The sequence below is a fragment of the Colletotrichum karsti genome (genome assembly GCF_011947395.1).
Source record: "Colletotrichum karsti strain CkLH20 chromosome Unknown Scaffold4, whole genome shotgun sequence".
Lineage (NCBI taxonomy): Eukaryota > Fungi > Ascomycota > Sordariomycetes > Glomerellales > Glomerellaceae > Colletotrichum > Colletotrichum karsti.
The window spans coordinates 1538003-1563610 of NW_024065904.1; the positions used below are offsets into that span (position 1 = coordinate 1538003).

Sequence of the window (25608 nt, forward strand, 5' to 3'; positions counted from 1 at the left end):
CCATATCTTCTCCGACTGTCGCCCACAGTCCTTCTCTACCTCGATTCCGCCCTCGGCAATCAACCCACGTATCCTTACTGGTCCGTTTCGACTGATTCGCGCGTCCCTTTTCGACTTTTCTTTGTACTAGAAGGCCGGCATTCCTTCTAGTTCCTCGATTACTCCAATCCGCCGACTTCCGCTCCGTCGTCTCGCCAAAATTGAGTCGAATTGGTACACGATGTGTTTCGGGGGTCGATCGAAGGACGATGGCAGCGCTGCCCGCTCGCGCGACCTGGACCGCCTGATCCGTCAGGACGAGAAGCGCATGTCCAAAGAGGTCAAGCTTCTGTTGCTGGGTATGTCGCCGCCTCTGCCGAACCCGTGATGCCCTCACCCTCAGTCCACTGACTCGTCTCCGCTCGACAGGTGCCGGAGAATCTGGAAAGTCGACCGTCCTCAAGCAGATGAAGTTGATCTACGCCCAAGGTTTCAGCAAAAACGAAAAGCTCGAGTGGAAGCCCGTCGTCTTCAACAACATCGTACAATCCTTCCGCCTGATCCAAGATGCCATGACCGAGATGCAGATCGAGTTCAGCAACCCCGAAAACGAGGCAAGCAATACCCCGACGTCAATTGCGCGCATTGCACTTCGCATATGCCGCACCGACGGTCGCATGTGACGTGGAAACGCTCCGGCTAACACATCTTGTCTCTAACAGAAACACATGGCGCACATCCTTGTGGAACACGAAATCAACGCTTCCGATCCTATGCCGCGTGATTACCTGCAACCAGTCAAGGAGCTTTGGGTCGATGGCGGCGTTAAGCAAGCCATTGCCAAGGGCAATGAGTTTGCCCTCCACGACAACTTGGCATAGTAAGATACCCGCGCCTTTGACTTCTGCCGCAGCCCGTTGCTGACCGCGCCAGCTTTTGCGATGATTTGGACCGCATCTGGAGCGACTCCTACGTACCGACAGACCAGGATTTGCTGCGCTCGAGGTTGCGAACGACGGGTATCACCGAAACTGTTTTCGACCTTGGCCAACTGACATACCGCATGTTTGACGTTGGCGGTCAGCGCTCAGAACGAAAGAAGTGGATTCACTGCTTCGAGAACGTGAACTGCCTGCTCTTCCTCGTCGCCATTTCTGGATACGACCAGTGCTTGGTTGAAGACAAGGATGGCGTATGTGTGCCCTGGATGCGCAGCCTTGAAGATTTGCTAACTAAACCTGCCAGAACCAAATGAACGAGGCTCTCATGCTGTGGGAGTCAATCGCCAACTCGCACTGGTTCACCAAATCGGCTTTGATTCTGTTCCTCAACAAGATGGATCTTTTCAAGGAGAAACTCCCCAACAACCCCATCACATCACACGGCTTCACCGATTACCATGGGCCTGCCGACGACTGGAAAGCCGCCAGCAAGTACTTTTTGGACAAGTTCCGCGCGTTGAACCGAAACACCGAGAAGGAAATCTATGGCCACTTTACGAACGCGACCGACACGAATTTGCTGAAGATCACCATGGGCTCCGTCCAGGATATGATCATCCAACGCAACCTCAAGCAGCTGATACTATAAGGTCGGAACTGCAATAATTTGGCCTTTAACTGGCCCCACTCCACAACAACTCTAAATCAATTGGCATCGGACAATGCCTATTCTAATCGATACCCGCGGCCTCTCTGGCCTCAATCCCGCCCCAGTCCGCGCGGCGGCGCCGTCCACTGACGACATTCGGCATATTTACTCAAACCATTGCGAGCGTACCGCCCAGTTACAGCGTCACAGGCTCTGAACGAGTCCGCACGAGACTCCAACCACCGAATTGGATGTATATTACTTCCGCTTCCTTTGTCTATTTTCTGGTTATCTATTGTTCATATGCAGGCGTTTGTCCGAACAGAGTCTCGCAAATTACGGCTGGTGGTCATTCAGCTTCTTCTTGAATATCAGTACCAATCTGCCTGATGGCGCGCGGCCGAGGCGGATAGAGAGTCGGGGTCTGGATACGGCCCTTGCTTTGAGGGTCGACGGCGGATGAGGCGCGGCAGAAAGATGGAGCAGGTTGCGAAGGGTGGTTCATATGAGACGAAACGAAAGCATGGGAGAGGTTGAGCTGATTCTGTTTTGCGTGCGATGGATTGATACCTAATGCCCTGTTTCAAGCTTTGTCCTGATGTTTGGAACAAGAAAAAAAGAGATGTGTGTGTGGACTACAATGCCGAGGGGGAAGAAACGGCAAGACTACGTACGAAGCAAGCATCTAAACTCGAAAGGAAATTTGGACAAAACATTTCAAAAAAGCATTTACAAGCCAGTTTGCCTTGGCGACCAGAGTCTTTTCTCTCTCCCGCGTGTGTGCCATGGCGTGTCTCATGTGTTGTGGCTTTGCATTGACACCACCATCAGGCTAACTTTACGATGTTTAAAAGTGTGCTCCACGACCCGACGAGACGGGACCACACGGCCTGCCTGTCTATGTCATCTCTCTCCAAATAACCTAGTATTAATAATATTCCCCGGGGAGGGGCGGGGTTGCTCCATGATTTCGATGCTGCTCCCCGACGGCGAACGTGGTATCAATGCAGAGTTGTCATGGTTTCGGATACGGTGTATCCAAGTATATAAGCTTACACGAACGTTTCACCGTCCGCTCCCTCAACGGGACGAACATGAATAGACGCGCCTTGGAGGGGGTCACTTGCCTGTCGGTAATTTTGCCGAAGGAGGGGGGGGGGGGAGGCCCAGCCCGGATTTCGAGCGAGTTGATGCGTTCGGCTCCCTGCCGCCGGGCGACGCAACGTCGCATGAAGCGGCTGAGTGCGTCCGGCATAAACGTCTTACCACCGTAAAGCCTGGTGGGTGAGCGATGTTGCGATTGAGTTGCGGGAATAAGATGGTGGGTGGTGGTGGTCTTGGTCGCGTGACTACGTTTTTATCGGATGTGCTCGCCTTGCTTTTGCCATGTTCCTGGAGGGACGGTTTGTATAAGGTGGCATTGATGAGAAGAACGGCACTGATGAAGCCATACTTCCCTTCTAATTGTCAGTATGGTGATGCTCATACCACCGGCGGGTTTTGAATGATGCCAGTGTCCGCTATTTGGTTAGTAAAAGGCCAGAAACGACCTGACTTTGTAGTGATCAGATCGTCGGCGTCCTGGGTCTCTCGATGAATTGCGGCCGGGGAAGAAGTCCAATATGTAGTTCGCGCCCTGTACCATATCCACGGAAAGCTTCGGACATGTTATCGTCGGCCGGGACTGCAAAGGCCGATACATCGGAGCCGTCCCGATCACAGCATTTCCCGACGCATCGGACAATTGTCTCGTCCAATTCACACTGTAGGATTCCCCATACAAACCCCACCAACACAACAGTCTTCGCACGGTGCTGCACCGGCCCGCCTCCGCAGGGATGAGCTCCGATGCCGACGCCGCACCGTAGCTACCCCGCCGTTATCGCCCCACCACTCGTCCCCCCCAATCCCCCCACCATCCCCCAATCCCGCCGTGTCCCCTCCCAACGTCACTCCTCCGTCCACCCGGCGTCGCGTCCTCTTAACAATGCGCCTCGCCCTCCGAACCCTCCGCACCTTAACAACAACCGCCTTCAAACCCTCCTCCCAGCGCTTCGTTCCCTTCCGCAAAATGGCCACCTCCGCCGCCGCATCCTCCCCGGTGCTCAAGCAGCCCGTCAAGCTGGCCTGCATCCAGCTCGCCTCGGGCGCCGACAAGACCGCGAACCTCGCCAACGCGCGCACCAAGGTCCTCGAGGCCGCCAACGCCGGCGCGAAAATCGTCGTCCTCCCCGAGTGCTTCAACTCCCCCTACGGATGCGACTACTTCCCAAAGTACGCCGAGACCCTCCTCCCCTCGCCCCCGACCAGGGACCAGTCCCCCTCCTACCACGCGCTGTCGGCCATGGCCTCCGAGAGCGGCGCCTACCTCGTCGGCGGCTCCATCCCGGAGCTCGACGCCGACACGGGCAAGTTCTACAACACGAGCCTCGTCTTCTCCCCCAAGGGCGACCTCCTCGCGAGCCACCGCAAGGTCCACCTCTTCGACATCGACATCCCCGGCAAGATCACCTTCCGCGAGTCCGAGGTCCTCAGCCCCGGCGACGCCGTCACCGTCGTCGACCTGCCCGAGTACGGCCGCATCTCCGTCGCCATCTGCTACGACATCCGCTTCCCGGAGCTCGCCATGATCGCCGCGCGCAGGGGCTGCTTCGCGCTCGTGTACCCCGGCGCCTTCAACCTCACGACGGGGCCGATGCACTGGCGGCTGCTGGGCCAGGGCCGCGCCGTGGACAACCAGATCTACGTCGCCATGTGCAGCCCGGCGAGGGACACGAAGGCGACCTACCACGCGTGGGGACACAGCTTGGTGATCGACCCGATGGCCAACGTGATGGTCGAGGCGGAGGAGAAGGAGACGACGGTCACGGTGCAGCTGGACGGTGCCAAGATCGAGGAGGCGAGGAGGAATATCCCGATCAACACGCAGAGGCGGTTCGACGTGTACCCGGACGTCAGCCGGGCCAAGGTTGACGAGAAGGCATGAGGAGGAAGAGGAAGACCGAATCTCTGCGAAAGACTATACATGAGAAGGCGTTGTACATCTGTGTAACTTGGTACACGAGTCAAAATAGAGTAATGAAGTTCACGAAGATCAATCCACTTGCACCGGCACATCTCGCAAAACGCCCGTCTACCGCTTCAACGCCGCCTGGACCCTCGTCTTACACTCATAACACAAACTCGCCTGGTTGACCCTCGCGATCGCCGCCTCGTTCGCCACCAACGCCGCCATCTTGGCCTGGAACGCGATCGAGATGAACACCACGAACTCCCCCGGCAGCGACTCCGCGAGCCGCATCCACATGGCCGCCGAGCAGTTCTCGACGAACGCGTCCCGGAGCCTCGCCACCAGCGCCCCGACGTCCTCGTCCCGCCTCGGCAGCCCGTCGAGCGCGACGTACCCGTCGGCGAAGTTGAGGACCCACCACTCCGCGCAGTGCGGGTCGGCGAGCTTCCTGGACCCGACGTCCAGCGCCTCCCGGATGGCCGTCTCGACCTTGCCGCGCAGCAGGTCGTCGAAGAGGCGGTCGGTCAGGGCCCACATGCCGACGAGCTCCGTGAGGTCGTAGGGAGTGTTCATGTCGCAGGGCTTGATGCTGAAGGGGGAGACCTCGTAGAAGTCCTCGGTGTCGGCGGCGCGGCGCTTGACGCGCTGGGCGGTCAGGCGGGTGAAGTAGCAGAGCTTGACGTAGGTGCCGAGGGTCGCGGGGCCGACGTCGTCGAGGTCGATCGTGTTGGAGGCGGACTCGGCGTAGGGGCCCTCGAGGCAGCGCCGGAAGTACTTTGAGGACTCGAGGAGGAGGGACTTGTGGATCGCGAAGGACTGCGTGGAGGACTTGAGCCAGATTATGGTCTGGGGTTGTCTGTGCGACGGTTAGTGATGCGCGTTCCGTCGAGCTGGGTCTGGGGGTCTTGGGCATCTTGACGGCTTGGACTGCGTAAGGGTCTTTTGAGCGCTTTGCTTTGCGGTTATATCAGAGAGGACATGAGTGATACCACGCATCTACGTCTCATCAAGGCTCATTGGCTATGGTAGTAAGTGATGAGGACTTCGCGATTGGATCGTTCACCATCAAATTGAGCCATTGGCCAATCTCCCTGCCATAATAGCATAGCTGCTGAACCCAGGAACCCGCTCAACCCAAGCGAGAAGCAATTGAATTTTCCCTTGGCTTGGATATTCCACTTACTTCAGAAGACTCCCCATGCCATCTAGTTCATCTGGCCTGGGAGCCGATCGGTCGAGAATGCCAGCCATATTGAGCGGAGTAGAGTAAGAAAGGGGTATGTTCGAGTGCCTCCTGCTGCTGTAACTATTCTCAGGACACGCACATACAAATTAAAACGAATTGAAGAGGGAAATATGACGATGAAATTTCAGTCTGAAGTGGTCATGATGTCGTGTCTTCGCCTAACCCCGCGCAAAAACGAGGCGGAAGTTTCTTCCGTCTGATCTCAACCCAAGTCATGTGAGGGGATATCATTAGCATCCGAAGTTGAAGGCTGTTATTCAGTAGCACGGATTTCTCTTGTTTCTCGTGGAATTAACCACGCCTTCTAACTTTCCGCTTGGCGGGAAAATCGCCCTCAGAACCCAAGTCTGACTTCAGATTATGCCGCTGACAGAATAAAAACATCACAGCCCAACATGAGACCTAGAAACGCCTTCCACGTTCTGTTTTTCGACTTAAGAGTATAAATGTGCGCGGCATGTATGAACAAACTATTTTGGTTATCTTCCCCAGATCAAAGAGGTCGAGGCCTCCCTTTGCCCCAACACCCTCACGCCACCGCATTCCAAGTTTTCGATCACGTGTAGCATGGTCTCCATGGGGGTCAAGCAATCGGAGTTTTTGCAGGCATTTGTTTGTTTCCCCTTCAAAGTCTCAGAAGTTCCCCACATCTACCAACATCTACCCGGAGGATGATGTTTTGGCTCACATACCGATTCTTCCTGAAATAATTCTCAACATTGCCAAGACACAACTATCTCAATCAGCGTTCTCGGACTTCCGCTTCTAGTATCTCATGTCTGAGGCTCTATTATAAATGTCCAAAGAGCCCGCTGGATAATATCAACCCTTACTCACTTCTCCGTCGCCGGCCAGACTCTATCGTTTGCAAGCTTTATTCTCATCTTATGACCGAGCGAGAACCATGATGATAATTCTTTTCCTCATCGTGGCAGTTCTTCTGCTGCTAAGGTTATACTACGACCGGGTCCCGGCGCAGAAACCTATTGGAAAGGGCTTCTCCACCGACGACCGCGATCATACCGCTGCCTCTCTCGTCCGCAAGGTGCGAGAGCAATGCCGGGAGATCTTCACCTCCCCGGCCCAAACAATCGACAATGTTTTGATTCAAAGCAGTTTCCTCAACAAGACTTTCCCAGACATGTCCGAGACAGCGTTATCTTTTGGGCGTGGAATGGTGAGTTGCCCCTGAAAGCCACCTCAACCTAGTTTGAGACACTCTGGAACGGATCTGACTTGTTGTGAATACTCACCAGACCGGCTTCTTCAACAAGACCTCCGACCACAACTGGACTGAAAACGAGGACATCTTCATCGCACCTCTCAGAAGGTACATCAACCTCGCCTCTACGAGAGACCACGCGGCTCAGTGCGCCGTGGAGGAAACACATCGATGCGCGCTGGAGTGGACCACCCAGAAGGACGTCGAGCTGTTCGAGGGAATCTCCGAACTGGTGCACAAGGCTTCTGTCAGAGCTCTTCTGGGCGACGACTTTTACCAGCTCAGCGACGAACTCCGCCGTCTCCTGCATACGATCGATTCGGAAAGCGCCAACCCGTGGCATCCCGCCCTCTGCCTTTTCCACTGGGACAACAAAGCAAGAAGGGCGCGTCTGGCGCGGGAGCGCTTGCAATGCATCTTCACCGAGAAGCTCATGCGCAGGGATGCTGCTGCCGTCGCTGGCGGTCCTCTGCAGACCGACTTGCCGGACTACGTCACCCATCTACTGAACGATGAGAGCACGGCTTCTCTGAAGCACTATTTTCCATCTCATAACGCGGATATCATGCTCGCTGCTCAGAGTTCTGTGACTGCCACAATATCCTGGGTCATCGTACAGCTCCTGCGGAACCCGGACATGATGAACGCCGTCAAGAGAGACGCTCGAAGCGGCCAGAGCGACTCGACTCTTCTGCAGGCTTGTATCAAGGAGACACGGCGGTACTTTACGAACTTTCAGAGTTGTCAGGGGAACATCCAAGGCATCAGATCCATGGTATCCAGCATGCCTGAACTCCAGTGCCGATTCCAGAAGTACCCGCCTTCTGACTCCTGGATGCCGGGGAGGTGGCTCAATGCCGAAAACAAGCTCGTCGACGTTGGTGGGAGGAACACTGACTTCTTTGCGAACGAGTCTAAGATCCATTGGGAGAAGATGGAGATGGCCGTGACGACGAATGCATTGATGACACTGTTCCGGTGCTACGATATCTCTTGGACGTCTCTCGAACAGCCTCAGAAGATCAACGCTGACAGCCTTCGTCTTCAACATTTTGGATTAGTCTGCCCTGAGGTAAGATATTTTCCCTTTTGCCTCACTCTTTACGGTTCTCTTTTCGCTTCTCGTAAGGCGTTGCTAACGGACATAGGACGGCTTAAAGGTCAAAATTTCGAGACGAGCTTGGCCGGAGTTGACGGGAGGGTGCTAAGAAGACAAGACTATAGCTTCAATTCATACGAATGAAGATCAATTTTACTCGTCTTACTCACGAGGTACTCGGGAGGCAGTCGTGGAACGCCCGTGACACTACGTTGAGGTCCGGAGCACTCCCGGCCGGTGAAGCGGGCCCATCGGCGCCGTGTCGCGGCCCGTATATCCACATCTAGGCTGCATCCCCGGATCAACACAAGATTCGATTTGTCCATGATGAAGCTACTTAGACACTATCAAAAGGCGTTCGCGAGCAATTGAATTGAAAACGAAGCCGACTTGATTGGGCTGTGTCATTCAAGCAGCTGATTTGACTTGCCGGATCTCATTGCTACGGAAGACACAGACCGTCTGTCCATTCACAACTTCGGCAGCGATCAATTGCCGGTCCACTCCTAATCGTTAAACGGGTGCCTGGCCAAGTCGTTTGACACAGCCTCGGCCCGTCTCATCACTGATCTTTTCTCGTCTTCCGCGTGGGGAAAACGGGATTCCTAACCGCTTAAGCTGCGCTAGCGGCCGCCAATGTACCGTGAGATACACGCTGCTTCAAAGAAGTCATGTCTTCCATCTAGGGCTGACGTATCTTCCTGTAACCATGCAAACACGATTAGACGCTCAGCTTAGCATAACTCGAAGGCGGCGCAGGCGCGCGTTTGTATCGCATGTCGGATAGTGCTGCCGGCCAGCCCCCCTAGATCAAGACGGATGAGATGCACGGAATAGGCACACCATTTGCATCAGTCTGATGGGCTGCTGACGCGATATTTCGTTATACACGCTTGATTCCTGAGATGCAGCCACGCCCCTACTCCCTATCACTAGAGCCGCTAGAGCCTCTTGGGCACAGTGTGATGACTTCGGACTGAGTTCACCACGATGGGTTAGTTCTTCTTCACTTGCTCGAGTGAGATATAATATTTCCATAATCACCAGCAACACAAGCGTTTTTGGGATCACCAAACTTCATCTGTCATTATAATCAGACGAAAACGTAAATCTACTTCATGATTGCCCTCTCATCGTATTACATGCGCACACTTTGCCTGTCCATCTCAGGACGTCGACTTACACCGTTACATGCGCCAGCCGAAGAGCAAATAACACATCCTACTCAGAACCAAACCACGTCAGACGAATCCTACCATGTCTCTCCCTTCTCGACACCCGCTCCGAAAGAGCTGCGCCTTCTGCCGAGCCCGAAAGATCAAATGCTCCAACGGGACCATCTGTGACGCCTGTCGCAAGCAAAACGTCGACTGCGTCTACGACTGGGACTCCCGTCCGTCCAAGTCCCGCACGAACTCACAGGATGTCAGCCGGAGAAACAGCACTGCTGACGGAAACATCGCCATACCAATCATGCAGCGGCAGCGATCTTCAACCGGTGGCTCGTCGCGTTCAACACCGTTCCCAGAGGAGTACGCCTTCACAGATGGGCATGCGCCCGTCGCCATGATGGATCTGAAGGATGTCGCTACTGAGCTGAACGAGATATTTCAAAAGACTTTGGGAGAGGTCTCAAAGCCTCGTTCAAGATCCAGTGTTCAAGACCGCGTTGAGGGTACCAGCTCCAGGCCCGGCCATCATGGCCTTATGGTAAGCTGTCTGAGTACTTTTTGAACCGTGTAAACTAACAAGTGTCCACCAACAGCACACGAGTATACTTCATCTTGTTACTCATGACTTAGTCGGCCTTGTTGCAGACAGGTTTGGTAGCCTAGGCTCGACATATATGGAGCAACGCAGTGATAGCTTCTTCTCGAGTGGGCTGGCAAGCGAAAACACAACAACAATGTTCGACACCGTACCGGCCGAAACAAGTCCTCTGACAGAATACGGAACGCGGCAAATCGGACAGCTGGTAGATGTCTGGTACAGCATCCATCCGCTGTCGTTCCTTGTCTCGAAGACGTTGCTCCTACGAGAGCTCAGAGATGGAACGCACGACGAGATCCTGCTAGCAGTCATTCTTGCCGATGCCTCTTCATACCTAGGAGACGATGCTTCCGTGGCCAGGGCGCGCGTCCTCATGGCCTGGGCGGCTTCCCAACTCTGCCATCGCCCGTCGCCGAACGCCACTTCTCAACCAGGCATGCCCGGGGATGGCATCTCTCTTCCCGGTATATCAACAGCGCAGATCCTCATGCTCCTGGGATGGAACGCTCTGAGTCAAAGAGAAATCCGTCGTGCGACTTGTTACATCAGCCTCTGCAGCCGTATATCAACCGAGATCAAGGACTTCGTCGAGACGTCGGACGCACCTCTGGCGACGAGCCGTATTAATGGCATTGACGTCTGCGAGGTAGAAAAGGAAATCGCAGCGTATCTTTACTGGACCACATACTCGCTTACATTATGGACCTCTCTCCAGACTGGCGTTTGTTTCTCACAATCACTACCTGCAAGCCCGACTTCCATCTTCCTCCCGACTGACGAAACCACTTCGGCCTTGATGCGCCTCGATGAGGTTTCAGACAACTTCTCGACGTTGCAGAAACAGAAGAGGATGATCAAGGACATGTGGCCTCTGGCTCACATAGCCTCCATCACAGCATACATCGTCGCCTTGCACCCCTTCGATTCTGATTCGAAAGAGTCGAGCACTAGCTTATGGGAGACGTCAACCTTGTCTCTTCAGGGTGGCTGTCCTGCAGATTCAGGAGGAGCTCGCCACGAGCTCTACCAAGTGTTGATGGAGAGCATCCACGTGCTGAACCACAACTTTGCGCCAGTTCCTTCGCGTTCCTTGGTCCTCGCTGTCTACCATGCCATGGCCATTCACCTCACTTTCCCTCCACCAATAGCTGATGCCTCACCATTCCCGGAGCTGATGATCATGACCGACGAGACCCTTGAACGCTTTATGGCTTCCGCCCAGAACCTCATCGCCATCATGCTTCAAGTTGGCGAGCAAAACACGCCGACGCAGCATCAAAACCCCGTCCCCGATGTCTTCTGTTTTTCATTAGACACCTGCGCACGTGGTCTTTCCTTCATTTACTCACTGAAGCAAGCTGGCCAATCAGTTTCTCATCACGAAGGTCAGCTCGAAGCCCTGGCTTCTCGTCTGGTGGACATCGCCGCCTCAGACTTCACGCCAGCTGGAAGCCAGATCCGTATCATCAAGAAGCACCTCAAAGCAGTCATGCGAGCTTTCGGTGGCACCACGAGCATTTCCGGTAGCGGCAATCGGCTCCTCAGCCTCAGCCCAATGCCTCCCCGGCCGCGCTCCTCCGCCTCCTCGACAACACACTCCATCTCGCGCCGCAACTCATTCTTGTCACACAGTCCCCCTGCGGAGTACCTCTCCGGAGCCCCGACGGCCGTAAACTCCGCGCGGTCCTCCTTCATCAGCCCGATGCCCACGCCGATGCTTCCTTCGCTCTCCTCTTCGTCGGACGACACCCACACCATGCCCTTTCCGGCATACAGCAGCCCTGACGAGAGAGCACACGAGTGGAATTCGTCGAGCACGATGTTCTCCAGCACCATGGATCCCGCCCCCGCCGTCTTCGGCGCACCTGCTGCCGATCTTGCGTTGGCGGATATGATGAACTTCAACAACACGGCCCCTGGGGGCTGGTTTACGGATAACAGGCAGATGTTTGTAGATCTCGATATGGGAGATTCGAACATAGGAGGCGCAAACTTGGGACCTCATTGGGAGTGGCCCACAAGTTCTTCTGACATGCGTTCTGAAGCCGCGGTTGGTGGCGATGTTGACGACATGTTTTACTACTTCAAGAGGTGAAATTACGGATACTTGATTCCCCATTTGGACAGGTGGAACCTCTCTGCATCATAATCACAACTTGGGCGTTTGGAAAGGGAAATCAGATGGCATATTAGACAATCATGGCTGGCATTACCTGACGGCGTTACGAGCAGGGGGTAGTCCGTAGCACGGCGCTCAGCACATAGCATTTATCCGATTTTGTCTCAAGAATCAAGTTCGTTGAAGTAATCTATCAGGCTCACGTAACGCCACATCCTATCATTTCATCCAACTCTCATAAGGTACGATGCCATGCAACTGCCGAATATCGATGATAAACGTTGAGAAAAGGCGCAGCGGCCATTCCCTAGAGCCGCCCTAGCTAGCGTCCAAAGCATGACAAGCTTCTCAAAAAACGTTTAGCATCAACAGCCTCGATTAGGCAACAGAATTTCCCGAACGGGATCCAACGCTTGGTAAACGGCTAGAAGTTTTGGCTGGATTTCTGACTGTACCACTGGTGGGAGTTCGCGTTGGTTGACTCGTAGAAACAGTGATGGCGCACGATCCTCGTGCTCGCACGCTGGTCTAGGAGAGTCGATGGCGCATTCCTTGTCATGCGGAGGTCTCTCCTCCGCTCTTCAGAGTTGTCAGAGTCGTGTTGGCCATGAACAGCAACCACACCATGTGTCCAGATCAAAACTGTCGTTGTTTGGAAGCATCATCTCGTGTCATAGACTCATGGGAGGCAAAGGGGTCCGACTTCAAATGGTCTTCCGCTGTGAAAGACCCCGGCCCTGGTCTGGACCAATCACATCTGATAATGCTGCACGAAACAGGCAAGTCGGATCCCAACGAGCGTTTGCCCTTTGTACATTGTAAAACCCGATGATATCCCTGATTAGCTGAGCGGTAATTAATCAGCAGTAGGTTTGACCGTGACTATTATAGCATTGGGCAATGGGACTACCGGATCGGCGCCGATGTGGGGCCGGGATTCCAGCCGTTCACTCGGAAGCTCAAACATGCATTCCATCAGCAGAAACTCCCGTTCAATAGAGCATTGCAAACTTTTGCTTATTATAACTATCTATTAGTATCACAAGGGGTTATATATACGTAACGTAGGGCTTTATTAGTAATAAGATACTAAGTATATAGGAAGAGAAGTTTTAGCCTAGTAGGCATACGCATAATAGCAGTAGTATAGTAGGGGTAGAGGCTAGGCCTTATACTACCTACTTATACTACTTAATTCTACTAGCTAAACCTATACTAGTAGTCTTTTCTTTTTAGTACTAAAAGGGCTAAAAAGGGGCTAAAATATATAATATATAAATAATATAATAACTAGCTAAAGTAGCTAAAATTATCTCTTTTTTAAATAATATAATAACTAGCTAAAGTAGCTAAAATTATCTCTTTTTTAAATAATATAATAACTAGCTAAAGTAGCTAAAATTATCTCTTTTTTAAATAATATAATAATTAGCCTAAATAGCTAGAATTATTCCCTTTTTACCTATTTATTCTATAGTAATAATTATATTATAATTATTACCCTTTTTATAATTTTATAACTTATCTCTCTATATATATTATAGCCTTATTACTATTAATAAATATTATAACCTATTAGGTATAACTAATAAAGAACGCCCCATAAGGATACTAGGCAGTTAGAACGTTACCTTTATATATAGGATCACGGGAATATAAGGGGCTCGCCCGGAATAGAAGAACTATAGTATAAGTCACGTAATAATAAGTAGGACTAACTTTTAATAAGTAGTCCTAGGACTAGGATAAGGATTAGGACCGATATACTAAGGGCGGTCCTTAAGGAGGACCAACTCTTAGATTGCGGTCTATATAGGAAGAGAAGTATCTAGGACTTATATATAGGATAGACTTAAGTCTAGCTTAAGGATAGACTTCTATAGCTCTTTAGTAATTAACTTTATAACTACCCTTACTAGTACTTTTAGCTATACCTAAGTAATAACTACTCTATAACTCTTATTAAGGCCTTAACTAATTACTAAGACCTTTAAAGACCTATAATTACTTAAATAGCCCTATAGAACGACTTAATACTATTTATAGTTCTTAATCCCTAACTTACTGCTAATATAAACCCACTATCAGTTAGCTGGCCGTAACACTCTCCACCTGGTATACAGAAACAGGTCTCCCACACAACTAGGTTATCATAATATCTAAAAACAGATAGATAATAAATAAAAGAGGCCTAAATTAGCTCTAGTACTTTAATTAGTATATAAAACTATATATAAGTAGTAGATATTACCTCCTTATTATTAATAAGTATAAAAGTTACTATACTACTAACTTTAAGATATATTATAAGGAAAATAATATTATTACACTTTATATACTAGCCTATTCCTCTTACTTACTTTAGCCCTTAGACGTTAAGTATTTTAGACTACTAAAGAAGGCATATAGTTAATAAATTAAAGATAAGATATACTAGGGTAATACCTATATTATAAAGGAAGACTTTTTCTCTATATTTTATAAGGCTTTTATATAAGCCCTTATAGTTAAAAACATCTAGGGAGGTTTTAGAGGGGCTAGACTTATCCCTCTTAATATAGAAAGTATACTATTAAAGCTTAATATTAAGTTATATACTTTAATACCTCTAGGGTCCCTCCTAATAATACCCCCTATATAGACTTCTTAGACGCTAAATAACCTAATAAAAGCATCTTCTCAATCTAAACTTATTAAGAGGAGAATCTCCCACTATTAAAATAGCTTACTAACTTTAATTATTAAAGCTATAGAGTATCTATTAAAGGGGGCATATAGATTTATATACTAGATTACTTTATTAAGGTCTAAGGTCTAAATCCTTTAAGAGGAGAATAACCTACTTAGTAGATGCTAGAGGGCTAAGAAAACACACCTTAAATAAAGAGGAAGTCTTACTATAGCTAAGGTAGAGGATCTTCAATCATAGAGAGAGGCTACAGCTCAGATTGAGGAGGAAACACGCTAGAGTAGTAGTCACCAACTAAGGATAGAGATAGGCCAATAGCAATATAGCGTCTATAGGAACAGCAATCATAATACACAAATATATCAATTTGCTAAAGAAATATCTAAAGAAGAGGACCTCAATTAGTTTTAATTTAATTAACTTTATAGGTATTATATATTAGTTGGAAATATGCTGTGGTTATGGTTGGGTGATTGCCTCGCTTGTCTGATCGCCTCGCTTATTAACTACGTTATATATAGTTTAAGATCTATTAGTAGGATTATATAGAAAGCTATATTAACTTAGATATCTATATAATATATTTAGCCTATATATTACTAATACTAATATAATTTATAGTATATTAAAGTTCTTTAGATTAATATATGAATTAGTTAAAGTTATAATTAATATCATTTATATTTAATTACTTTATATATTTTTATTAATATTATAATCTTTAGTCTATTTAGCTAAGTAGTATATACTATAGAGGTAGATATTAATATTATTAAGCTTTACTAATAATAAAAGTAAACTAAAGGTTATTAATATTACTATATAATACTTAATTTCTAATTTATATTATTCTTTATAGATTATTAAGTATTAAATAATCTAAAAGAGTTAATTCCTTTATATAGCTTATATATTTATTAGCTAATATAGAGTACTTTATAAGTAATTTAAAGTTTTTATACCCTATAGAATATTTATATATTTAGCTAGTAGATTAGAGTATTCTATATTAATCTTTATTAATTATTAGATACTAAATAAGCTAAAAGGGTAACATAGTTAATAAGTAAGTAGATTAGATAAGTAAGTAGATTAGCTAATAGCAACTATAGTAAATTTATAACTAATAACTAATATTAAACAAATTAATTTAATATAAACTAGTTAAGATCTTCTTCTTTAGATATTTCTTTAGCAAATTAATATATTTATATATTATAACTAGTATTCCTATAGACGCTATATCGCTATTAGCCTATCTCTATCCTTAGTTAGCAACTACTACTCTAATGCGTTTCCTCCTCAATCTAAGCTATAGCCTCTCTCTATAATTAAAGGTCCTCTACCTTAGCTATAGTGAGACTTCCTCCTTATCTAAAATATATTTTCTTAGCCCTCTAGCGTCTACTAAGTAGGTTATTCTCCTCTTAAAGGATCTAGACCTTAGACCTTAATAAAGCAATCTAGTATATAAATCTATATACCCCCTTTAATAGATACTCTATAGCTTTAATAATTAAAGTTAGTAAGCTATTTTAATAATAGGAAATTCTCCTCTTAATAAGTTTAGACTAAGAAGATACTTCTATTAGGTTATTTAGCGTCTAAGAAGTCTATATAGGGGGTATTATTAAGAGGGACCCTAGAGGTATTAAAGTATATAACTTAATATTAAGCTTTAATAGTATACTTTTTATACTAAGAGGGATAAGCCTAGCCCCTCTAAAACCTCCCTAAATATTTTTAACTATAAGGGCTTATATAAAAGCCTTATAAAACGTAGGGAAGAAGTCTTCCTTTATAATATAGGTATTACCCTAGTATATCTTATCCTCAATTTATTAACTATATACCTTCTTTAGTAGTCTAAAATACCTAATATTTAAGGGCTAAAGTAAATAAGAGGAATAGGCTAATATATAAAGTATAATAATATTATTTTCCTTATAATATATCTTAAAGTTAGTAGTATAGTAACTTTTATACTTATTAATAATAAGGAGGCAATATCTACTACTTATATATAGTTTTATATACTAATTAAAGTACTAGAGCTAATTTAAGCCTCTTTTATTTATTATCTATCCATTTTAAGACGTTATAATAACCTAGTTATATAGGAGACCTATTTCTATATACTAAGTAGAGAGGTAATATTACCCTAAAATAATAATATATAGTAGAACGCTATAGCTTAATAAACTAATAGCCTAAATAACTATAACCTATTTATAATTACTAAGCTATATTATTTTTATATTTAAACGCCTCTTAGCGCTTATTATAACTATTCTAAATATAATCTAGCCTATTATAAACCTAATCTTATTAAAGTTATAGATATCTAAGTCTATAATGCTATATTTTATAATTATATTTACTATAAGCTAAAACTATATATTTATTATATTTAGGTCTTTATATTAAGCCCTCTTATAGTTATACTTATAAAAAAAGCGTATCTAGAGCTATAGTTATTACTTAATAAAGTTTAAACCCTAACGCTTCCTAATAGGGGGTATATTATAGTTAGTAAGTAGTTAATTAGCTATATCTTCTATACTATTAATATAGAGAGGAAATAATTAGGAATCTAAGTTAAGAATATATTTAACTAGCTTCTCTTCTTTAAGTATAGTTAAATTTTATAACTTAGGTATAGTATTACGTTATAATCCCTTTCCCTCTAAATAATAGCGTAAGGTTAAAAAGGGTACTAAGTAGATATAAGATATAGCTTAAATACTAAGAGTTAGTATCTTTTTAATAGCTTAGATTGCTAAGTTTATCTAACCTTTATTACTCTATAATAATATATTTAGTTATAGTGTAACGTAATATAGAAGTTAGAAGATAGTTTCACGCAGTCGGCTAATCCACTCGCTTATCTAATCCACTCGCTTATCAACTACGTTAGTTTATTTATATTAACTATATATTTATTAGTTAACTTAAAGTACTTTATAAGCTATTTAAGGTTTTTAATATTTAACTAGTAATTTAAAGTATTCTATAAGTAATTAAAGTTTTTTATAACCTATAGGGTATCTACTATTTTTATAGATTTTAGAGTCCCTTATAAGCTTTAAAATACCTTATAAGTTTTAAGGTTTCTATACCCTATAGGGTATCTATATATTTATTAAGCTATTTAAAGTATATTATAAGTAATTTAAAGTATTTTATAAGTACTATAAAGTATTCTATAAATAAGTAAAGTTTTTTATACCCTATAGAGTATTAATATATATAAGTATATTAAAGCTTTTTATAAAAGAAGTTTTTATACTTTATAAAGTAATAATATATATATTAAGTACTTTAAAGCTTTCTATAAGTAATAGAAGTTTCTTTTACTCTATAGGGTATTAAAGTATATTATAAATATATTAAAGCTTTTTATAAGAGAACTTATTATACCCTATAAGGTATTTATATATTTATTAATAGGTAATTTAAAGTATTTTATAAGTAATAAAAGTTTCTTTTACCCTATAGGGTATTAAAGCATTCTATTAATATATTAAAGCTTTTTATAAGAGAAGTTTTATACCCTATAGGGCGTCTATATATTTAGTATATAATTTAATATACTTTATAATTAAGCGCTACCCTATATATACTCTCTTATTAGTCTAAGCTTATACTCCTTACCTTATTATTACCCCTAACTTAATACCCCTTAAGCTATAAGGCTACTCTACTAAGCCTAAAGTTATTATATAGCTTACTATATTATAATATATAGAGTATTATTAATAGCTTATTCTCTATTTTAAATACTACTTAAGCTATAAGTTAGTCTAAATACCCTTATAGTATTATATAAATAATATAATATTTCTAAATTATTTATTTATTTAATAGAATAATATTTATTATAATATTTTTAATATAATATATTTTAAAAGTCTTTTAATATACTTTAAATAAAAAAAATAGTTATTCTTAATATTATTAAGGGGTTAAAAATAATAATTAGAGTTTATAATTATATTAATAAAGATATTAATATTAATTAATATAAAGCTAAGGATATAAGAAAAAGATATTTTAAATAAATAAAAGAGGGAATAAAAAGATAAAGGTTATAATATAATCTTAATAAAAGGGATAGTCTCTTATAAATTAGTATTCCTTATTAAGGTCTTACTCCCTTTAACCTTAAGAGTAAAGCTATTTATATATTATTATATATATTATAAAGCTTATTAAGATAGAGTTTTATTCTTTTAGAATATTAAATATTAAATATATACTTATTAGGTATAATAAGATATCTATAACTAGATTATAAGGTAGCTATATTATATTGCGCGGCGTATTGCATTTATTAGAGTCACTGTGCTAGAGACCGTTATCTTATACGTTGCAGAAGGTGAACTAACATATACGTCGACAATCTCAAATCCAGACGTGGTCTAAAAAGCAGAAATCCTCACCTCATCCTACCCCACGGACGCATCAACCCCTCTCTAAGACCTAAGTCAAGACGTCTCACTGACTAAAATGAGAGAGTAACCATTTCAGTAAAGCTATAATGCTGCAAGAGTTCTCCAGAGCGTTCCAACACATTCAGCGTCCAACAAAGCAAATATACCTCCGCTCACCGGTCTTAATCATTCACAACGAAAGGAGATATCAAGCCCAGAGGTGCCTTATGTCAAGAACGAGGACCGAACCGCCACAGACAGAATATCAAGCAGCAGCGTTCTAGGACTCAGCGTATAAGAGCCTCAAATGAGGCCGCCAAAACAAGTTTACCAGTTTGTAAGTCCAAGTCCGGCAAGACATAACTGACATAAATCCATAAGGACGTCTAATATAGTGGGATAATAATTAAGAAGATAAGTAGTGTTATATTAATAGCAGATGTCACTGCTTCCACCCTCCAAGGCAAACGTCACGACTCTACACTGAGATTATGTTCCCAATATATTCCCAGCAGGTCAGAAGAAGAGACAAACGCATCGATTTCAAAGGCACTCTCTTCGTCTTATAGACCATTATTCTTTTGCTGATGGTAGTACTCGTTGAGGGAAGCCAGGGTGCTAGTGGGATTAAATTCAAGGTCGCTGGAATGTCCAACACCATTGCAAAACCGCTGGGCTAGGAGGAGTCCCAAGCCGTGTCGCGCTTGAAGATGGTAAAGTGAATTCCATCCGGTGAGGTATAGCTGACAGAGTTGTACAAACGGCCGAGATGATGTCAGGGGCAAGATGAGCGCCGACATCGACTCCAAAGTGCGGTGCACAACCTAACGGCGGCTGATAGAAACAGTCGGGTTTTCAATAGCCCGCCCGGTACATCTGAATACCTCCTATAATTGGTGACAATGTGGCAGAAGCTGGAAACAAGAGGCCTGCTCTGGTGTCGCCGCCTAGGATAAGCAGCATCCTCAAGAAGCGATTCGTGGGCTGCAATGTAGTCAATGAAATCCACCGGCCAGAGGTTCCTCGCAGAAATCCTATACTGCATCTATGGGCTGCAGGTATGCCATGGGGAATCGAACACCGTTTTACACCAAAGAAAGGCGATCTTGTGGTGTTGTCTTTGTATAGATACGTGAGAACACTTCCTGTTGCTGATGCCGGACCAATGACCTTCAGTGAGCTTATCGAACTGTGTTTGCCTTTATTGATGTCTGAAGGACTAAGGACGCTTCACTATCTGACATTAAGTCGTGTTGGCACTGAAATAAATGATGATCCTGTAGCTAAACCGGTTTTAGTTAAACGCATCTACGTTTCGTACTGAAATAAGCCTTCTGGTAAGATGAATAAGGACCAACTAGCAAACAAGATTGGCTGCTAGAAGTCTGGGACTTAAAGTCTGTTGGACGTGATATTCTCTGCACTAAAACAAGATTTGCAATTTTTAAAATGTAGCCTTCCCCTTGAATTCTCAGCTGGCCTCTTAAAAGATATAACCCCTTGTGAAATGTTGCAGACCCCCTTCTATAATTTAGTTTCTGAGAAACAGGATTTATGGTTGCCATCACTGCAATCCCCACGCCGTGCTCGCATTCTCGGACTTGAGTGCTTTGTGATGTGGGTTGGGCTGGACGCGCAGGGAGATAGATATAATATACCACAATTAGCTTAGCGAGGATGAGAATAGGGACCTTGCTTCTAGAGCTGACTGGTTTCTGACGTAATAGTTTCCAGTATTGTTGATCTTGTAATAATTATCTGGAATAGGTGCACGATACGGTTCGGCGAGGGTGGTGATCAATCTCAAGAACCGTTCTCCCAACCCTATTACCAACAGAGTTGTCAGCACAGAGTGTAAGACGTCACTATTCTGCTAGGATGTCAGAAAACGCCCACAGTCATCAATATGTTGACGGGTGAGGATGAGGGGAGACCTAAATGCCTTCCGTGGTTGATTCACGTCTTACGAAAGGCTTACTTTGAATACCATGTAAGTCTACTTCTTCTCGGATCCCGTCTCCTTTCAAGCGGTACTCACTGGGAACAGTTCACATCGATGTCGTGACACCTTCTTGTAGTCTTTACTGCAACGCTTCTCAGCTGTGTTTGAATGTGATGGTTTTCTGAGTACAAAACAACTGTCATTGTCGGCAGAGGGGTATTGATAATCCAGCTGTTCGTTTTGCAATCCGGTCACTACGCATTGAGGAGAAGCATTCAAGCACAATGGTGCCGCTCACGTTTCAACACTAAGAGGCTCTCGAAGGTAGAGGAGCTCCAGGCTCCGTAAAACACCCCATATGCTACCATAACTCGAAACAAAAGGCCCGCAAACAATCAACTACCCATTCAGACGTCATCACTCTCCGACTCCACACCAAGAGACTCACGGCTCTTCATCCTCTCTTCCATCTCCTCAACAACATTCTCATCGCGGGCAAGCAGAAGCGCGCTTCGAGCGGCGTTCTTCGTATTCTCCAGCATCAATCTCATGCTCAGCGGAAGACCAGACTCAGCGGTGAGGAGGGGGGCCGAAACAAGCATGGCACACAGATTGAGCAGCTGCTGCAGGTTGTCGTCGTTGGCCAAGGCGGTCTCGTCATCATTCCTTAAAGGGGGTGGGCTCCCAAGGTTGTCGCCGCCTGGGCGGTCAGGGGCAACAAAGCCACTAGTCATGAACGAAGATAGGAAGCTTGGCTCTTTGTCAGCCATTTGCTCGTCGTAGGCGTCGCGGGCGAGCTCGCTCAGCTCTTCGGAAGAGACCCGGCGTCGTTTGGACTGTCGGCGGACGGACGCGACGGATTCATCGTCCTCTTCGTCATCAGCCTTCCGCTTCCTTCCAGCCCGAGAAGCTTGAGCAGCTGGCCTGACGGCCTTGGCTGGTGCGGCTTTTCGGAGCTCTAATCACGAGAATGTTAGTTACATACGACCAAGGAAAATAAGTAAACCACAGGCTATATCGACTTCGCACTTACGGTCTACAGCGTTGGTGACGTCGGCGACAGAGGGCATGGGAGCCATATCCTCTGGTGAAGCAGAAAGCATGTGGCGGCCGACCATCTGTTGGCGGATGGCATCGGTGATGGCAGCAGCGTCAACGGGCTCGTGAGACCGGGACTTCTTGAGGCTGGAAATCGCCTTGAGAGAGTTGGTGGCAGCGCAGATAGCCGGGCCCAACCAGAGAAACAGGAAGATGGGGTCGACGAGCTCGAGAGCGAGGGCGGCATTCTTCAGGCGATTAGCCCCTTCGGGCTTCAGCTTAGCGGTGTTGAAGTCGGCGGCGAAGACAAGTCGGAGGAGGATATCAAGGCGGTCGTGAGGCACAGCCTCAGTGATGAAGGAGGGGAAATCGAGAATGTGGTATCGTCGGCCTTGGTGAAATCCTCGGCGGTTGATGTCGCTCGCAACCTTCCACCAGCTATCATGAAGCTGGTCCCATACCTGTCTGACCGTGGTAGCCGAGGCTTCATTGTTGTCTAGGGCCTGGGCTATTATACGAAGCTTTGAGTCGATCTCGGGCTTGCGGCGGAGGGTGACTCGAGGATCCTCGATAGCCTCCGGGGAGCCTCGCGCGGAATGAAAGGAAGAGGAGGCCATTGTACTGGATAGTGGGGGAGAGAACGGACAACCGAAAGAAGAAGACTGGTTCAAGGACCGACGACAAATTCAAGCACCGCGCAGCAGACCGAGCGAAGACGTTGGTACCAGTTTGCTGACGACATGGATCAAAAGCATGCCCGCAGGGGAGAACCGAGACACACTACTTCACAACGTCTATCATGGGAGTTCGATCAATAGCCAGGACCTACCCAACAACTACCCAGAATCAACCCAGGAACTACCCGGTACCTGCACACTGAGGTAGGAAGAGGAGCAAGAAGGATGAGCAAGCGCCTGCATCGTGGTCTGCATATAAAGGCCAAGGTCTGCACTGATGACTGCACCTGCAGCGGGGAGCCAGCTAATGGCGTCGCAGGGAAGGTGGAAAGAATCACGGGCTCAGACTTGTGCACACGAGGAAAGAAGAATTCAACATCGCGTCATTGCCAGGCACGGGCTAAGTGAGAAAACCCAGCAGAAACCCAGCGACTGGGTCTGGCTTGGGTTTCCCGTGATGCATGCGGTACGGTTGCGTCGCAGTGCCGAACATCAACTTCTGTGAGGAGCCCACCAATTGAGCTGACGGCGGGTGCGACGAGATTGGCCCACCCGTGCTGCCAATGTAATGTCGAAAGGTGTAAGGCAATGTCACCTGCAAATGTGCGGGCTGTTACGAACTGTGAGGAATTCATCTGGTGATGGCTGTGGGCGTGGTGTTGTTTGGGGATGGATGAAGTTGACGGGGCGACCGGTGCATCGTGAGGTGTCATGTAGCGGTGGCGGTGATTGCGAAGGCAGGAGAGATAGAGTGCCTGTCCGAGTCAAACATCAGCAAGCAGTCATTTCCAATTCCTTCCTGCCGCAACAGATGAAGTGGCCCGAGGGAATGTACGAGCGGTATATGGCGCTTTCCCCTGTTGTGTCGGTACCGCACCTGTGCCCTCCGCCACTTCACGGAGACGTCATAATCACGGCTGCACCCATTCAAATTTAGAAAGACCCCTTCACATGTGCTTCTTTCCCTCGCTTCTTCTTCCTGCTCAAGACATCAATGTGATCTGCGCCCCTGCCATCCAACTCGCCCCATCCAACTCGCCAACTTCACCTATACCTCCACCTTCGCGCCCACTATCAAACTTCACCAAACAACATTCGCGCAACCAGTCCCGGTTCTCGCAAAGCTGCCGGACTGATATACACACGCTGGTTATCGCTCAATTGTACACGGCTTGGTCCATATCCGTGCGTCCCTCCCGACGAGGCAAGATGTCATCGTCAACACCATCAGGCGGCCAGAAACGGCGCCGCGAAGAGCCAGGTACGATGCCATCACCCTTCCATCGCAACCATATATCCACAACTATCCGTTCACGACCAAACACACCGTCGTTAACATCAAATATTACAGAACACCTTGGAAGCTCCATCGCTGTCGATACTGAAGAATCCTCGTCGTCCGCGATCGACTATAACCTCTTGGCCACCACCCTCGTGGCAAACAACCTCCTCGCCACCCCCAGCGAGTCGTCACCCATGACCCTCCAACGAAGCTCCGAGCAGCATCAACCGTCTCAACTGTCCCCATTCCCGCCCTTCCCGGTTGACTTCAGCGACCTGAACCCCGAAGCGCAGCGCCGCTACCTCATCTCTGTGTGCAGGGTCCTCGCCGCAAACGGACCCGCCACAGCAACCGATCGAGCCGCATACCCAAACGACGCTTCGATTCAGACCCTCGACTCTCTATTCGCAACCTTGTACACAACGGCAGAGGCCATCGAACTGCTTACCCGAGATATGTAAGACATAAGGCCCAGGAAATAGAACGACGGCTGGAAGGACAGAATATGACGGCCCGGCCGAGTCGCAACTGAATGCAAAGATGTTGATCCTGTCAGATCAGGGTGCATCCTGTTATCATTTGCTTGGGTGCAGGAAAGGTGTTCGTGGCGAGCCTGGCAAAGGCAACGGGTGATGGGTTTGGGAGCAAATAGGCCGGGATGGGAATGATGATTACTTATGAGCAAGGACACCCATTTAAGCATGAATTCGTGGCAAACTCCCCCCTCTCTTGCCATTGTTTCGTGGTCTGGCCTACATCTGAACATGTCTACTGCTGTATGGTGATGGAGAGGGAGCCGCTGGGACCGCAGCTTGGCGGTCGTCACATCTCATGTACTCTACGGTCGTCTTCTTGTCACGTCACCACGGCGCACAACCCCGCACAATATTGATTCTGGAGAAGCAAGGTCAAAAACTGGTCGAATCTGGTGAATTCGGCTCAGCAAGTTGTCATGACGAAATCAATTCTGCTGTTTATGTGTGTTAAGACCGATGTCACACGATGACCGTCGGCATACACAACCATATCTGGAGAGGTCGGCAATGATTGGGTTCGAGGTAATAGCTGCGTTGATGGACTTGATGATACCTTGGGAAGGAATTGCACAGCCCATATCAGACGAGGCTGAGTTTGAAGGTTGGGAAGTGCATTTCCAAGGTTTTGTCGGACGAGGCTGGCCTGCACTGTGGCGGCCGGCTGCACAGCACTGGAATTTTTCCCGGGCGCTGGGCGTGCATCAGCCGGCTGGGCACTGTGCTCAGGTGTACTGTGGATCCCCCAAGGGAGCGCTGTAATTACAGTGCCCGCGACGGGACTGTTCACAGCCCCGCTGGAACCATTGGATCACCTGTGCCCCGAAGCACTGGCCACCAGATGACACTGACCCCGCTGGCTCTGGGAAGATTCTCGGCCTTGATTGGAAAAAAAGTGAGGTCATCGCGAGTTGAGAAAAAAAAACTCGTATCATGCAACACCAAAAGAAGTGAGACGACTTACGAAACTAAAAACCCG

At 46.8% G+C, this 25608-nt stretch overlaps 7 protein-coding genes across 7 annotated transcripts; 5 read left to right on the top strand and 2 right to left on the bottom strand.

Moving 5' to 3' along the window:
- Nucleotides 1-220: 220 nt before the first annotated feature.
- On the top strand, nt 221-662 carry CkaCkLH20_01982 (G-protein alpha subunit; the record flags this gene model as incomplete). The annotated part of the gene is made up of 2 exons (XM_038884701.1): nt 221-338; nt 409-662. The coding sequence occupies 2 exons, from the start codon at nt 221-223 to the stop codon at nt 660-662; spliced, it is 372 nt and encodes a 123-aa protein (XP_038750401.1).
- A 45-nt stretch (nt 663-707) lies between these two features.
- CkaCkLH20_01983 (g protein alpha subunit) lies at nt 708-1569 on the top strand (the record flags this gene model as incomplete). The annotated part of the gene is made up of 3 exons (XM_038884702.1): nt 708-859; nt 913-1171; nt 1225-1569. The coding sequence occupies 3 exons, from the start codon at nt 708-710 to the stop codon at nt 1567-1569; spliced, it is 756 nt and encodes a 251-aa protein (XP_038750402.1).
- Nucleotides 1570-3556: 1987 nt separating this feature from the next.
- Nucleotides 3557-4555, top strand: CkaCkLH20_01984 (nitrilase family protein; the record flags this gene model as incomplete). The annotated part of the gene is made up of 1 exon (XM_038884703.1): nt 3557-4555. One exon carries the CDS (start codon nt 3557-3559, stop codon nt 4553-4555), a length of 999 nt encoding a protein of 332 aa, XP_038750403.1.
- A 147-nt stretch (nt 4556-4702) lies between these two features.
- Nucleotides 4703-5830, bottom strand: CkaCkLH20_01985 (uncharacterized protein; the record flags this gene model as incomplete). The annotated part of the gene is made up of 2 exons (XM_038884704.1): nt 4703-5435; nt 5763-5830. 2 exons carry the CDS (start codon nt 5828-5830, stop codon nt 4703-4705), a joined length of 801 nt encoding a protein of 266 aa, XP_038750404.1.
- An 899-nt stretch (nt 5831-6729) lies between these two features.
- CkaCkLH20_01986 (uncharacterized protein) lies at nt 6730-12011 on the top strand (the record flags this gene model as incomplete). The annotated part of the gene is made up of 4 exons (XM_038884705.1): nt 6730-7002; nt 7082-8119; nt 9437-9856; nt 9912-12011. 4 exons carry the CDS (start codon nt 6730-6732, stop codon nt 12009-12011), a joined length of 3831 nt encoding a protein of 1276 aa, XP_038750405.1.
- Nucleotides 12012-21506: 9495 nt separating this feature from the next.
- CkaCkLH20_01987 (uncharacterized protein) lies at nt 21507-22754 on the bottom strand (the record flags this gene model as incomplete). Its single annotated transcript, XM_038884706.1, has 2 exons — nt 21507-22057; nt 22133-22754. 2 exons carry the CDS (start codon nt 22752-22754, stop codon nt 21507-21509), a joined length of 1173 nt encoding a protein of 390 aa, XP_038750406.1.
- Nucleotides 22755-24023: 1269 nt separating this feature from the next.
- Nucleotides 24024-24557, top strand: CkaCkLH20_01988 (uncharacterized protein; the record flags this gene model as incomplete). The annotated part of the gene is made up of 2 exons (XM_038884707.1): nt 24024-24075; nt 24166-24557. The coding sequence occupies 2 exons, from the start codon at nt 24024-24026 to the stop codon at nt 24555-24557; spliced, it is 444 nt and encodes a 147-aa protein (XP_038750407.1).
- Nucleotides 24558-25608: the final 1051 nt, after the last annotated feature.